Genomic DNA, 14,469 nt, shown 5'->3' on the forward strand with positions numbered 1-14,469 from the left:
AAGTTAAGTTACAGATTGAACAAAGAGCGTATATGCTGTAAAGGATAAACATTTTAAACATTGTACAAATAGGTGCAAAGTTTCTAGAGGATCGCAAAATTGTGTTGTTTTTTGTCTTCAATGGATAAATTCTAGCCTCTGTCTAGCTGTTTATGTTAACGCCTTTTTAATAGGTCTAGTATTGTCTAGAAGAAGAAAAAACTGTGCACGTGCACTAACAAATGCAAACTAATTTATTTTTTCACAAATTTAATTAAATTATTGCATCACTCCTTCTACGTTATATAAACATTTGGTAAGTAATTAAACGATGTGTTAGCCTATTTATTTGTTGACTAGCTCGCCAACTTTCACACCATTCGCGGAAGCAGACTCGCACACTAATATATAGCAATATTCTACCTATTAATCCTCCTACCGTCGAGTGAACTGGCGCGCCATTCGCCTGCTTGAAAACCTCCCGCAGTGAGTGGCCATTTCTGATTGGAGCGACGATAAAACACTGCGCGCGAAGCGAATGTGCAGAAGGGCAGCGCGCACTGGCTAATGACGGGCAAGCTTGACAGTGATTGGCAGGGCTGCCATGACAACCACAGCACGACTCAGGGAAGACCAATAGAAAAGCGAAACAAAATGTTTCACCGTTGCACTCGAAGTTGATTAAGGGTAGATATTACGCGTTCGGTGGCACTACAGCGATAGCAGCGCAAACACCACGTCAGTTTTGCCGTCTTTCCCCCGTCTGTTTGTGTCTGCCCGGCGACTCCATGGTGTTCAGGTCTCCTTTAGAGCTTTATCCCTCACATATTTTCCTGCCCAATTTCGCGGATCGCCCTCTGCTTCTAGCGGGCAGCATTCCCAGAGCGAGGTCCCCGGAGGACTTACCGATGTTTCAACTGCCCACCCTAAACTTCTCGGCGGAACAGGTGGCCAGCGTGTGCGAGACGCTGGAGGAAACAGGGGACATCGAGAGACTCGGACGTTTCCTTTGGTCCTTGCCCGTGGCACCCGGAGCCTGCGATGCCATCAACAAGCACGAGTCCATCCAGCGCGCTCGAGCGGTGGTCGCATATCACACTGGAAGCTTCCGTGAATTGTATCACATTCTGGAAACCCACAAGTTCACTAAAGACTCTCATGGAAAGCTGCAAGCGATGTGGCTCGAGGCGCACTACCAAGAGGCAGAGAAGCTGCGCGGTCGTCCCCTCGGACCCGTTGATAAATACCGGGTCCGGAAGAAGTTCCCCTTGCCACGGACCATCTGGGATGGCGAACAGAAGACGCACTGTTTCAAGGAACGAACTCGCGGCTTGTTGAGGGAGTGGTACCTACAGGATCCTTACCCCAATCCGAGCAAGAAAAGGGAACTGGCACAAGCCACTGGACTGACTCCCACCCAAGTGGGCAATTGGTTTAAAAATCGGAGGCAGAGAGACAGGGCGGCAGCTGCCAAAAACAGGTCAGTTTAATGGTTTCGACTGAAATCGGGGAATATCGAGGAAATAAAACTAATAGGCTACTTGTGTTGATATAAAGAAATAGACGGCATAAACTGTCACCAAATCTGAATGATGTGCTCGATCTTGGTTGAAAGAAATCGAGCATATATATATATTTTTTCCATTTAGGCGATATAAATAAACAAAAGAAGCAGTTTGCTCTTCTTTTTTTAAGCATATAAATTCAGCCAATCTCTAAGACTGCATTGTTAAATCTTTAGAAAACGTATTATTTTGGCGTTTTTTGAAAATAAACGAAGAAAAGTAAACCTGTAGGCTAGCTCTTTGCTAATTAAGAAAAAATCAGTGATATAGGCCTATAAAGCAACAAAAATATTTCACATTTCGTTATGGTTATGTTTTTATTTTTCCCCAGACGCATTTAATTTCTTCACCTTATTTGTGAATAAACAAATTTCATAGAAATATTTAAATACAAGTTAATATAAATATAATGTAAAAATCGTTAATATATAGGCCTATAAATATATACACTTTTTGAAACATGTAGCCTATATTTGGCAGTAGCTATATAGTTGTATTTAATTGCAAAACCAATTGACCAAATACAAACAGAAATTGTAATTGTAAAATTATATTTTATACATGAAGTTGATATATGTTTGATTATATCAGTTTACACTAAACTGATATAATCAAACAGGCTGCTTCATATATCAACTTCATGTATAAAATATAATTAAGGATTTCTAGAGCTCATAATAAGTAGTTCTGTTCTCAAATAACACAATTTAAAAATATTTATTTTAATGAAAATAAATGACCACTTCATAAACACAAACGCTTGTATACAAATACAAACCACCTTAATCAGTGACTATTTTTACTCTTATTGGTGTGATACTCTCATATTTCATTGATCAAAATTCGGGTGTGTTATTATTAGAGAGTGTAACACGTCGAATAGGCTACTTCAGTCTCTGATGTATGTAGGCTACTGAAAATGATGTTGCATAAATAATCTTAGTTTCTAAATACTTGTGTTTTTTAGGCTTCAGCATCACGGACTGGGTCAAAGCGGCCTGCGCTCCATGTCGGAGTCCGGGTGCACACCTCACAGCTCGGCCGAGTCCCCGTGCGCGGCCGCCAGTCCCACCACCAGCGTCTCCAGTATGAATGAACGAGGCGACGGCGGGACCATCCTCTCAGTTACAGACAGTGACTCTGATTTCGATGTATGATGCACCGTCAGACAAATATGGAACATTTTTGCCCAGAGAAAAATGAACTAGTGAGAATATGTGGGCAACATGAGGACCGGCCATTTTGCCACCTTGTGTTTGACAAAAGCATGCTGTTTTTCCAGCGCTTCAACGGACTGACGCCCTTTCCTTTCATTTCCAAGGCCTACGCGACCATTTTGCATGTTCATTTGTGAATATTTTGCATTTTTAAAAGGCATTTATGAAATGGAGTCGGAGAAAGTAGAACTCGATGCTCAAAGAAATGAGTGAACCGGAAAGGCAATTTTGTTATTTTGTGTTTATCAGACAATCGTTCAAGTCAAAAGCACCTTTATTCCCCATCGTCTTTTACTCGGCAGCAGATGTTCATAATAATTTTATCTCGAGATTTATATTGAATTGTCCATGTCTGATTCAAAGTTTTCCTTAGGTCTAGGCTTGTCTAGATATGCTTGTATGATATCGTAATTACGCCACTCTCTTTCCTGCAAATTTCTTTATGTTGTGTCCATAAAGCGTGAGTAACTGTCTGTTAAGTGCTTGGAGATTTTAAGTGTCTATTCATTCTGCTCGTTTTTATACTGTAAATTGGTTAATGGCGCTGAAAACACAGTGTTATGGGTCACTTTTATGCAAATAAATATAATTTAATATAACGACTATCAGAATATTATTTGTTTATTTAACGAGTTGACATTGTAGTATTATGTCAGAAAATACAGGAAAAATCTATTCTGTACATTATGTCTTGTTCATTTTTTTTTTTTTTTTTCAGGAGTGTGAATCGTTTGTCTTACGTAGCCTGAGCGAGAACATAATTCCATGCAAATCGCACTCAAAAAAGAAAGAGGTGAAGAATAAGGGTTCTTTTTTATTTGTTTAATTTTAAAAAGGTTTCCGCATTTTTATTACTATTTGTCTATTATTAGATATTATTATTAGTAGTAGTATTACTCTTATTATGTTGTTATTATTATTATTATTGTAGAATTGCACATTGGCGAAAACGGTTTTGAAATAACATGAATTTTATTTCCATTAGTAAATTGAATGGGAGAGCTTACAGCTTTCTTGTTGCCAGTGAATGTGCGTTTTTTGATAATCGATAATTGTCAGAAATATTTAGGAAGAGAGCAATAAAAATTATATAATAGTAAGCCTAAATCATAACAAATATCTGTTGGCTAATTTACGCCCGCTTCTAACTGGTGATGTATGGTTGTTTTATAGTAGTGTTCAGCCTAAATAAATTGAATGAGCTGAGACTTTATTTTTATCATTGTTTTTAAATAAAATAATAAAAACAAAACAAATGTATTCTTAGGCTATACATCAGGCCATCTTAAGTCTACTAAAACCACATTACTTACCTTACACATTATTCCAAGGAACTTGTAATCACCTCAATGTTCAAACGTCATTTATCTGCCTAATAGTAGCATCATTCAATTTCAGTCTTCTCTCTTACTACGACCATAAGGGTAAATAACAAGAGGATGGTTTGTTTGTAGTTTCCTAATAGCATTCCATATAAGAGAAATAATGTGTCGTTTACTGTGAGAGGATTTCTGTTCCCCCTTCTCCCCTTTGATTTGATCGCTTAACTGAGCACAACTTTTTATTCGTGTTTATTCACGCGGAAGGTCCCCTTGACCTGGATTCATTGTGCTGCATGGAGCTGCGCTATAAAATAAACGCGACGCACCTCTTTAGCACACCAGAAGTGAAATTTAGTGCAATTTTAAGGTTACACGTAGGCTATTAAGTATAGACTTAACATGTTAATAGTGAAGTAAATGTAGTGAAAATTGACTAGTATTTTGTTGCAGTTACCTCACTGCAAAAAAAAAAAATTGTTGGTTTAACTTAAGAATTTGAGTTAATGCAATGAAGGAGACTGGTTTAATCAAGATAACTCAAAATAGTTGTAATCTGAAACACATTAATTATCTAAGTTGATTTGACGAAAGAAAAAAAAGTTACAGACACAGTGTAGCCTATCTGCTTCACAATGTTTGGTTAATTTGATTTAATAGCCTGTTAAATTAATCAATGAATAAACCAACCAACCAATTAAGAGTAATTCGATGACATGTAATACATCTGTGTAAATATATTCTATGCGTTTATAAACAACCTTTCAGCAACCACCCAAGTCACAAGCTAGCGCCAACAGAAGTTGCTTTAGCCTGAGGAAGCAACTATAGCAACAGTAGGCTACACCGATCGAGCTACTTGTTTAGATCATTATCAGACGGTAAGTCTACAAAACTTTAGTAGCCCTTGTCATTATCACTTATTATAGGTTTACATAGATCTACCACAACACATGTAATAACTAAAACTGAAGTGTTTGTTTGGGCCTACATTCTCTTTACCATTGCCTAGGTGAGAGTTGGCTAACATGGGGCGACAACAGAATAATGTTTGCGCCTGACTGAGGAACCTCAACAAATTAAGGATGAAAAACAAAACATAATAACACATTTTATTATTCGCACACTGACATGAGGGTGAACGCCTGTAATAGGATGTTTGACCTTAAGTGGATAGTTCACACAAAAAAAAAAAATGTTGAAAATTGGGGGGGGGGGCAATGGCCATCGTCAACTGACACCAACATTCTTTAAAATATCTTTTTTTGTGTTCAACAGAAGCAATAAACTCATACAGGTTTGGAACAACATGAGTGTGATTAAATGGCAATAAATGGTGACAACATTTTCATTTTTGGGTAGGCCTAAACCATCCCTTAAAATTTGTAACTGTGATGGGATCGCGGCGTATCAGCACAGCTGCTCGGCAAATTTTTCATGCTGATAAAACAAGTATTATGATACTACTTTTTGTGACAGTTTTGCATGTACCTCGATAAAACACATGTGTTTTATGTAGTGATATGCATATTCTTTGTCATTAGGTAAATGTTTGCTCAGCTCTTAACATTCTCAGCTGCTTCACGGCTCACAAGACATTCAAACAATTCAAACTGTCGAATGAAACAAATTTATTAGACTATGAATTTGTTTGCAACATAGAAAGGAACTGTTTAAACGAGATGTAAAGCTTTATTATGTGTAGGCTATAAATAGATAGACATGTCGTGAACTTGTCTTCCAGTAGAAAGCCTTTACATTCGTGTGCTTATGGCGCCACCATGTGGTGAATATTAGATAAAACAATCTAAAGGAAGCTGTAGGCCTATACATTTTAATCTTATTCCTACTTGGCGAATTTTTCAGTTTCTGTGTTTATTTACATGATTAATAGAGACTGTACTGTGTAGGCTATAATTTAATAGCCTATATATGCTATAGCTAGTACATTATTATACAAGTATAGCCTATGTATATCCTATTCATGTAGGCTATATTAAATAGGCTACATATAGCGTACAGTCTTTATTAATCATGTAAATTAACACATAAACTGAATAATAATCTATTTTGTAGATATGCTTGATAGATGCTGCTTTTAAACAATCTGTATTGTATAATGTGCTATATACAGGTCCTTCTCAAAAAATTAGCATATTGTGATAAAGTTCATTATTTTCCATAATGTAATGAAAAAAATTAAACTTTCATATATTTTAGATTCATTGCACACCAACTGAAATATTGCAGGTCTTTTATTGTTTTAATACTGATAATTTTGGCATACAGCTCATGAAAACCCAAAATTCCTGTCTCAAAAAATTAGCATATCATGAAAAGGGTCTCTAAACGAGCTATTAACCTAATCATCTGAAACAACTAATTAACTCTAAACACCTGCAAAAGATTCCTGAGGCTTTTAAAAACTCCCAGCCTGTTTCATTACTCAAAACCGCAATCATGGGTAAGACTGCCGACCTGACTGCTGTCCAGAAGGCCATCATTGACACCCTCAAGCAAGAGGGTAAGACAGAAAGAAATTTTTGAACAAATAGGCTGTTCCCAGAGTGCTGTATCAAGGCACCTCAGTGGGAAGTCTGTGGGAAGGAAAAAGTGTGGCAAAAAACGCTGCACAACGAGAAGAGGTGACCGGACCCTGAGGAAGATTGTGGAGAAGGACCAATTCCAGACCTTGGGGGACCTGCGGAAGCAGTGGACTGAGTCTGGAGTAGAAACATCCAGAGCCACCGTGCACAGGCGTGTGCAGGAAATGGGCTACAGGTGCCGCATTCCCCAGGTCAAGCCACTTTTGAACCAGAAACAGCAGCAGAAGCGCCTGACCTGGGCTACAGAGAAGCAGCACTGGACTGTTGCTCAGTTTTGCATGTCATTCGGAAATCAAGGTGCCAGAGTCTGGAGGAAGACTGGGGAGAAGGAAATGCCAAAAATGCCTGAAGTCCAGTGTCAAGTACCCACAGTCAGTGATGGTCTGGGGTGCCATGTCAGCTGCTGGAGTTGGTGCACTGTGTTTTATCAAGAGCAGGGTCAATGCAGCTAGCTATCAGGAGATTTTGGAGCACTTCATGCTTCCATCTGCTGAAAAGCTTTATGGAGATGAAGATTTCATTTTTCAGCACGACCTGGCACCTGCTCACAGTGCCAAAACCACTGGTAAATGGTTTACTGACCATGGTATTACTGTGCTCAATTGGCCTGCCAACTCTCCTGACCTGAACCCCATAGAGAATCTGTGGGATATTGTGAAGAGAAAGTTGAGAGACGCAAGACCCAACACTCTGGATGAGCTTAAGGCCGCTATCGAAGCATCCTGGGCCTCCATAACACCTCAGCAGTGCCACAGGCTGATTGCCTCCATGCCACGCCGCATTGAAGCAGTCATTTCTGCAAAAGGATTCCCGACCAAGTATTGACTATTGAGTGCATAACTGAACATAATTATTTGAAGGTTGACTCTTTTTTTGTATTAAAAACACTTCTTTTATTGGTCGGATGAAATATGCTATTTTTTTGAGACAGGAATTTTGGGTTTTCATGAGCTGTATGCCAAAATCATCAGTATTAAAACAATAAAAGACCTGAAATATTTCAGTTGGTGTGCAATGAATCTAAAATATATGAAAGTTTATAAATTTTATCATTACATTATGGAAAATAATGAACTTTATCACAATATGCTAATTTTTTGAGAAGGACCATAGCTAAATAAAGGTGACATAGTAATATTTACACTTTGTTATAACAAACCACGTTGTAACTTTGGCACCACAGTTATTTTACTTAAAACATTATTTTTTTTATTTTTTTTTAGTATAGGCTGGAATGAGTGAAACCTTGAAGTCGATAGAGCCTTGAAAAAATGAAATGTTGCCTATATTGTTTGTAATGCAGATGTGGGCCTTTTAAAGGAAAAATATTGATCATGATTTATTCTCATTAAGATATTTTAAGAAACAGTTATTCCAAGTTATTTAAATAAAATATATAAATATTTCCCCCTCGTTGTCACCTCTGCATAATTTATGTTTACTTTGATGCTAATAATGATATAGATGAGATTTTCTTTGCAGTGCCTTCAGGAAAACATGTGACCTTGTGATATTTTAATATTATTATTATTTCACAGACAAACTTATAACAGTGAATAAATACATTTGAATGTGAGTGTTGTAAATGGGTGCCTCACATTCTTTTTTCTCTCATTCCTCCCCCCTTCTGGACAGGTTCAAATCTTCAATAGGCTAACCTGACATGTTGAATGTTGATGATATACAGTGCTTAAATCGGCAGTGCTCTATGTACTTTTTTCCTTTCACAACTTTCAGAATGTATTTGAGCATTAATACATTGTTTTGAACTGTTGTTTCAACCCATGTTTGGGTTAAACGGACAAACACAAACCTTGGTTTAATTTTTTTAATTAAACTATTTAAACCCAACAGTTGGGTTTGTGCATATATGACCCAAACATGGGTTTAAACAACCCAACATTTTTATAGTGAAGTCTATTTCAAGTTATTTTCACGCTGAGGAGACAAACTTTTAGACGCATTGGGCACGTTATTCCTTTCTATAAAAACGTCCGACAATAGTTAAGATGATCTCGGTAGTGATTTTCAACTTGATGGAATTTAGCAAGTTTAGGCTTCTTATAATGTCATATCGTCACCAATAGGGGGCAGTATATGTCCATAATTTCGGCTTTTGACAAAACTATAGGCCTAACAAAATAGTGAAAAGTGAAAAACGTTTTATTTTTGTTTAAAAGGTTGCAAAAATGGCCTATTCTCTATAAAAAGTAAAAGTCTATTTTTATGCTTCTGATTGTCTATTAGAAACGGCTTCATTGCTGCCTTCGTTTTTAAAGTCAAAGTTGTGATAAAGTTACATTCTGCAGCGATAAGTTAATTGCACCTTGACCACGCTGAATTTGACTGAAGAAAAATGTACGAAGAACTTGTATAAAATGCCTTGTATACAATTGTATAGAAGACAAATTATCGTGAGACGGAAATAAAATTGTTGTATATAAAGATTTGTGAACAGGTGCCTATGTTTTTGGGATAGCACTGCACTTTACCAGATAATAATGTTATGCTAAATTGAACATGGTCAGTCATGCCTTTTATCAAGAATAGGCCTAATAATATGCTAAATGCAAACAAGAAAGATAAGAATAGGTATGTTTATTTAACCAAACGTGACAAAACGTCATGCGTTATAAAAGACCATCCAAGTTGAAGCGTTTTATTTGATTGTTTTCTACCATAATATTTCAGGAAGGCCTATAGGCTACTCTATTAATGTTATGATGGTTGCATTTATTTAATTGCATTAATGAATCAGCGGAAGAGATTCTCGAGGCTGTTATTGACAAATAAAGTGCAGTGACCATAAATTAGACCACGAACATATTGTTCAACTGCAAAGAGACAACACATTTTGACTTTATTAAATATATATTTTATTAGTTAATTTTATAGCTAGACATATCAAAAACTATCCCTTGATACTGAAATGTTACAAGCTGATGGAAACATTGTTCTTGACGTAGGAGCATAATCGTCTGGTAGTTCTGGGATATTGTTTGGCTATTGTCCTCTACTCTTGACTAATAACATGTTTGGTATGATAACGAAGCTAGTAATTGGTGGGGAAAGTCAAAGAAGTTGGTTTTATTCCTTATGATCCAAGTTCCACCAGGCTGGCCGTCATGGTGTGGAGGAGGCCGTCGTGCATGGAGAAGTGATGGTGGCTCTGGGAGTCTGAGCCGCTGACGGGGATGATGGAGGCGCTGGGGCCGGGCGGAGGAGCAAAGCTGTGCAGGGGGGGCAGACCTGAACTGGGACCCATGAGCATGGCTGGGCTCATGGAGCTGTGATCCGGAGTCGCCGCGGGAGATTTGTCATCCTCTGAACTTTCGCATGGAGATTTGTTTTCGTGTGAGGTGAGTGGGTTGTGGCCGCTTGGATTTGCACCATCATTTTCTCTGTTGGAGCAGATCATTCAAATTCGTTAACAGGACGGCAGACACAAAAATAACCGCTTACGCTTGCACATGATACAAACTAACACCTGGATTGTGCATAATTAAATATAGCAAATAAAATGCATGATGCTTTTATTTTTCAGCATTAGGAGGACATTTTAAGAAAAAGCTCAATTTAGGCTAAATGAATTATATTTGTGAACTATATTTAACAATTATAGTAATTATATGATTTTGATAAGTCAGTCTTAAGCAAGCACCTTCTTTTGCTCCGTTTCTCGATACTTTTGAGATTGAGTTGAGATTTTCAAATTACACATTTAAATACACAAGATTTTAAAAGATGAATAGCCTAATAATAAATATCCTTATCTATATTTTAATAATAGGATATATGGATAATATGAATAGGCTATTATCTGTATTTATTTTTACTTTTTTTATTATTATTATTATTTTTTTTTTAGGCATAGTTATTTTGTGGTCAAAGAATCACTTTTGCGCCACTTATTGATTAAAAAGACAGGTGAAAAAACAGCATATACATTTTCGTGCACTGATGTCATACAATTAAGAACTTTATAGAATGTTCTATTTGCGGTTATAGGCCTACATGTTTTCTAAAAGTCCAGTTGTTTTTTAAATCTTTGACATTCAAATTTCCTCTGTTAATTGATTGTCTTTATTAGCCTATTTTTTTATTACCACCAAGGACACTAATTAATGTAATTTCTTTACACGTTTTACATATTGTAGCCTATATGGACATGGCCGTAGCCAGCTATGAGGTCACCGAGGTCCGGACCTCGGTCATTTTTTTTACATTCAAAAATAAAATGTCAAGCTCTCTGAATGATTAATTAGCAGTGTTTAAACCACCTCATATGAGTGTTTGCAATTCATGTTGCTGCGAGAAGCTGGCGCAGTGAACTGAACGGGGCTTGAGAGCGCGTTGTGAACGCGGGTGCAGCCTCCGTGTTGCCAGATCCACCTAATAGAAAGGTGGCAGTAGTCACCTGTTTTTCTGATTTAATGTGACACTTTAGGAAGTTATTAATGTGGAAAGGTTTAGTGATATATTAACCTTATTTCCAAAACACAAGCTTTGAACTTATTTCGGATTATTATTATTATTTTGTTTTGCTTGTTTTTCGTAGCAATATCTGGCAACATTTAACTGTCGGCATTAATGTCATTTAAAAAAAAGAAGCTTATAGACAAACTGTAATTGCATAAAGCTACCACATTCGGTAAGACAAACGCAATGACAATCGATTATCTGTAAGAAATGTATAACACTATCAAAAACAATAGCATAAAACAGATCTGTATGTTAGCCTACAGAATGAAATTTGCCAAATAACTTACTGGCCAGCTGGAAGACGGCGCATGCTGTTTAGTTAACCTTTCACAAAGCCATCATAAAAACATGAATTAAAGCAGTGTTTCTCAACTAGCAATCTATTCAGTCAGCATATTTGTGTTTGATCTGTGTGAATTTCGTCCGAATTTGACGAGTGATTAAAAGATGGCTAATTCGTAACAGTTCGTACGACCTCACTCGTACGAATTAGTACGATTTTTGCTAAAACGTACATATTTGACGAGTTGCCCAATTCGTATGAATTCGTACGAATGACCCTGACCCCGCCCCTAAACCTACCCATCACGTGGGTTTAGACAAATCGTACAAATTCGTACGAATGAGGTCGTACGAATTCGTACGAATTAGCCATCTTTTAATCACTCGTCAAATTCGGACGAATTGGTCGTGAGATTGCGTTGCACTTGCTAGACCTACTTTTTCTTTGCACAAAACTCTCCAGAAAGTGCCATTTTGGTTTATTTTTCACAAAAAAAATCCCGGGGGGGGCAAACCCTCGGACCCCCCTAGTGAGAGACTACCCCACACATAATTAAATCCAAATTTAACCCCTGTATATATATATATATATATATATATATATATATATATGCCAAATTCCATTTAAAAAAAGGGTCACAGCTTAATGTCCATTGGGAAATGTGGGTCCAATGGCCAAACCATTATTATAGCAAAATTCTTTACACAACACCCCGGACCTCACTAATTTTCAAACCCTGGTTACGGCCTTGTATATGGATTGTACATATTGATCAGAAAGATAACAGCTTGTTTAAAATATTGAGCGTAATGGTGTTCTTCCTACCTTTCCTTTGCTTCTGCGGCACGATCCCTCTGCCTTCTGTTCTTGAACCAGTTGCTGACCTGCGTCGTGGTGAGGCCCGTGGCCTCGGCCAGTTCTCGCTTCTCTCTCGGAGAAGGATACGGGTTGTGAGTGTACCACTCTTTAAGCACACACCGGCTCTTCTCCTTAAAACAGTAGCTCGTCTCCTCTCCATCCCAAATGCTGCGAGGCAGCGGGAACTTTCTGCGCACTCGGTACTTTCCCACTGCGCCCAGAGGACGACCGCGCAATTTCTCCGCTTCGACGTAGTGAGCTTTTAGCCAGAGCTGTTGCAGTTTAGGGTGGTTGTGCGGAGAAAACTGGGTACTCTCTAATACTTTGTAGAGCTCCCTGAAGTTGCCTCGGTGGAAAGCAACCACGGCTTTCGCTTTCAATACGCTCTCGTTTTTGTGGAGGTGCTCACAAGCAGGTAAGGACCACAGAAAGCGTCCGAGACGTTCGATACTCCCACCTTGCTGAAGGACCTCGCAAACGCAGGCAACCTGCTCTTGGGTAAATCCAAAAGTTGGTGGCAAAGACATAGTTGAGGGCAATGGGATACTTGATGTCCTGTGCGTATCTCACCCACTCTTAACGTTGGTTTTTAAGGTGATATCCACTTTGGAAACTCACGCAATGAAGTTCCTCCAACTGATGAGTGTCAGTTCTTGATGTACATTTTCCATGAAAAAAAGTCCAAAGTAAAAACAAAAGAAAAACTAGCAGTTTGAGTGAGCGTGTTGCATTGCTCAATCACATTAGTTGCAATATCCTGACGCGCTAATTATTATACGCGCTCTCGTTGTGCGCAAAAGATTGTTTCCTCGACTGTCCTTAGCTATCAGCCCGCCCTCTGGTTATCATATCTCTTACAGACTCAATAGTGTGTTTGGACGGATAGCGCATCCTCCTGGGGAATCATACAGGCAAGTGTGGAGAGAAGTTGTGTAGCAGAAACTGACCCTGCCTCTTGGATATAGAGTGGCACTTGGATGACATGCACCTCGGGGGAAGGAGTGCGCGCAACACACTCCCAAAACAGACACTGCGGTGCTCTATTATAATCACAAAATAAGGGAGAATCTGGCTATAGCTACAGTGACATGTTTTTGTTATCATTAACAAAAAAAAACCTTTTGATAAACTGTAGTTTCATTTCACCATCACTTGTATGCAAATGCATAGGCAAGACATTAATAGCTACTGCATTTACGTCATTTTCTAAACTAATATGTACATAATACTAATACTAATCATAAACATAGTAAAAGATTTGTGCAATTTTGCAAATATAAACATAAAGTACATTTGGGAAACAAATTAAATAGGAGAAAACTGTTTAAATATCTCTTCGAATTAATTATTTTATTAGTAATGGATGGCTGGCACCAGAGGTTTGCTGGATTGATGTTTGTGACGAGAAGTCTCTGGTGTCGTGTATCTGACGAGTTATTTTGGAATGTAACGCGACTCCAGCGTACTTTTTCATATGGACATTGTAATTCTAGCATTTGGTTCCAGAGGGACACAGATATTTGGCAAATTCGTTTTATGGGTAGCTAATATATTCAGCTCTCACCGAGTCATGAAAATAATTTGATGTTAGTTTGCATATGAAAGCAAAACATATTAGGCCTTTGATCGAATATGCTGCTCAGTGGAATTAATATATTTTATTGCATTACAAAATATAGTAGTCATAAAACTATTACTGTATTACTGCATTTTAAATGTAATTCACATCTTAAAATATAATGGTTCTCCACTGGTTATTTTAAGGTTCAGCAACAACAAAAAGGTCTTCATCAAGCACAATTTTATTCTTTGGTTCTATTGAGATTAAAAACAGTTTTTGACGTTACATTATATGTTCTTCAGATCGGTGTTAGAATAAAGGGTTTCTTTTTTGATTAATTGGAACCTTAATTATAAGATTTTTTTTTAAAGTCAGAAGTTTCTTTTTTAAGAAGTAACCAGTAGCGTATACCTCACATATCTTTATGCATTCAGAACAGTGGTCACGTATTTCCCCTAAGTAAGCTACCTTTAAATTTGCATGGCATGTTTCACGTTTGCATTGTGGCATAGGCTATTGATTACGTATTAAAAGTGTCTTTTTGTAAAAAAAAAGAAAAAAGAAAAAGTCCACACCCATTTTAATAGCCCGCCGACACA

At 37.7% G+C, this 14,469-nt stretch overlaps 2 protein-coding genes across 2 annotated transcripts; one reads left to right on the forward strand and one right to left on the reverse strand.

The window, feature by feature from the left end:
* Window positions 1-552: 552 nt before the first annotated feature.
* Window positions 553-3,364, forward strand: six3b (SIX homeobox 3b). Its single transcript, XM_056255618.1, has 2 exons — window positions 553-1,459; window positions 2,512-3,364. The coding sequence occupies exons 1-2, from the start codon at window positions 768-770 to the stop codon at window positions 2,699-2,701; spliced, it is 882 nt and encodes a 293-aa protein (XP_056111593.1). The 5' UTR covers window positions 553-767; the 3' UTR covers window positions 2,702-3,364.
* A 6,267-nt stretch (window positions 3,365-9,631) lies between these two features.
* On the reverse strand, window positions 9,632-13,268 carry six2b (SIX homeobox 2b). The gene is made up of 2 exons (XM_056255619.1): window positions 12,277-13,268; window positions 9,632-10,087 (listed from the first exon to the last, which is right to left on the reverse strand). Exons 1-2 carry the CDS (start codon window positions 12,834-12,836, stop codon window positions 9,781-9,783), a joined length of 867 nt encoding a protein of 288 aa, XP_056111594.1. The 5' UTR covers window positions 12,837-13,268; the 3' UTR covers window positions 9,632-9,780.
* Between the last annotated feature and the right edge of the window lie 1,201 nt (window positions 13,269-14,469).

This window comes from Rhinichthys klamathensis, unplaced genomic scaffold (genome assembly GCF_029890125.1).
Source record: "Rhinichthys klamathensis goyatoka isolate OS25496 unplaced genomic scaffold, OSU_Roscu_1.1 h1tg000121l_1, whole genome shotgun sequence".
NCBI classification, from domain to species: Eukaryota; Metazoa; Chordata; class Actinopteri; order Cypriniformes; family Leuciscidae; genus Rhinichthys; species Rhinichthys klamathensis.

Coding starts and splice junctions, on each gene's coding strand:
- six2b (XM_056255619.1), bottom strand. CDS start 12,836: ATGTCTTTGCCACCAACTTTTGGATTTACCCAAGAGCAGGTTGCCTGC. Junction 10,088..12,276: donor GCCGCAGAAGCAAAGGAAAG/GTAGGAAGAACA, acceptor CTGCTCCAACAG/AGAAAATGATGGTGCAAATC.
- six3b (XM_056255618.1), top strand. CDS start 768: ATGGTGTTCAGGTCTCCTTTAGAGCTTTATCCCTCACATATTTTCCTG. Junction 1,460..2,511: donor GCGGCAGCTGCCAAAAACAG/GTCAGTTTAATG, acceptor TGTGTTTTTTAG/GCTTCAGCATCACGGACTGG.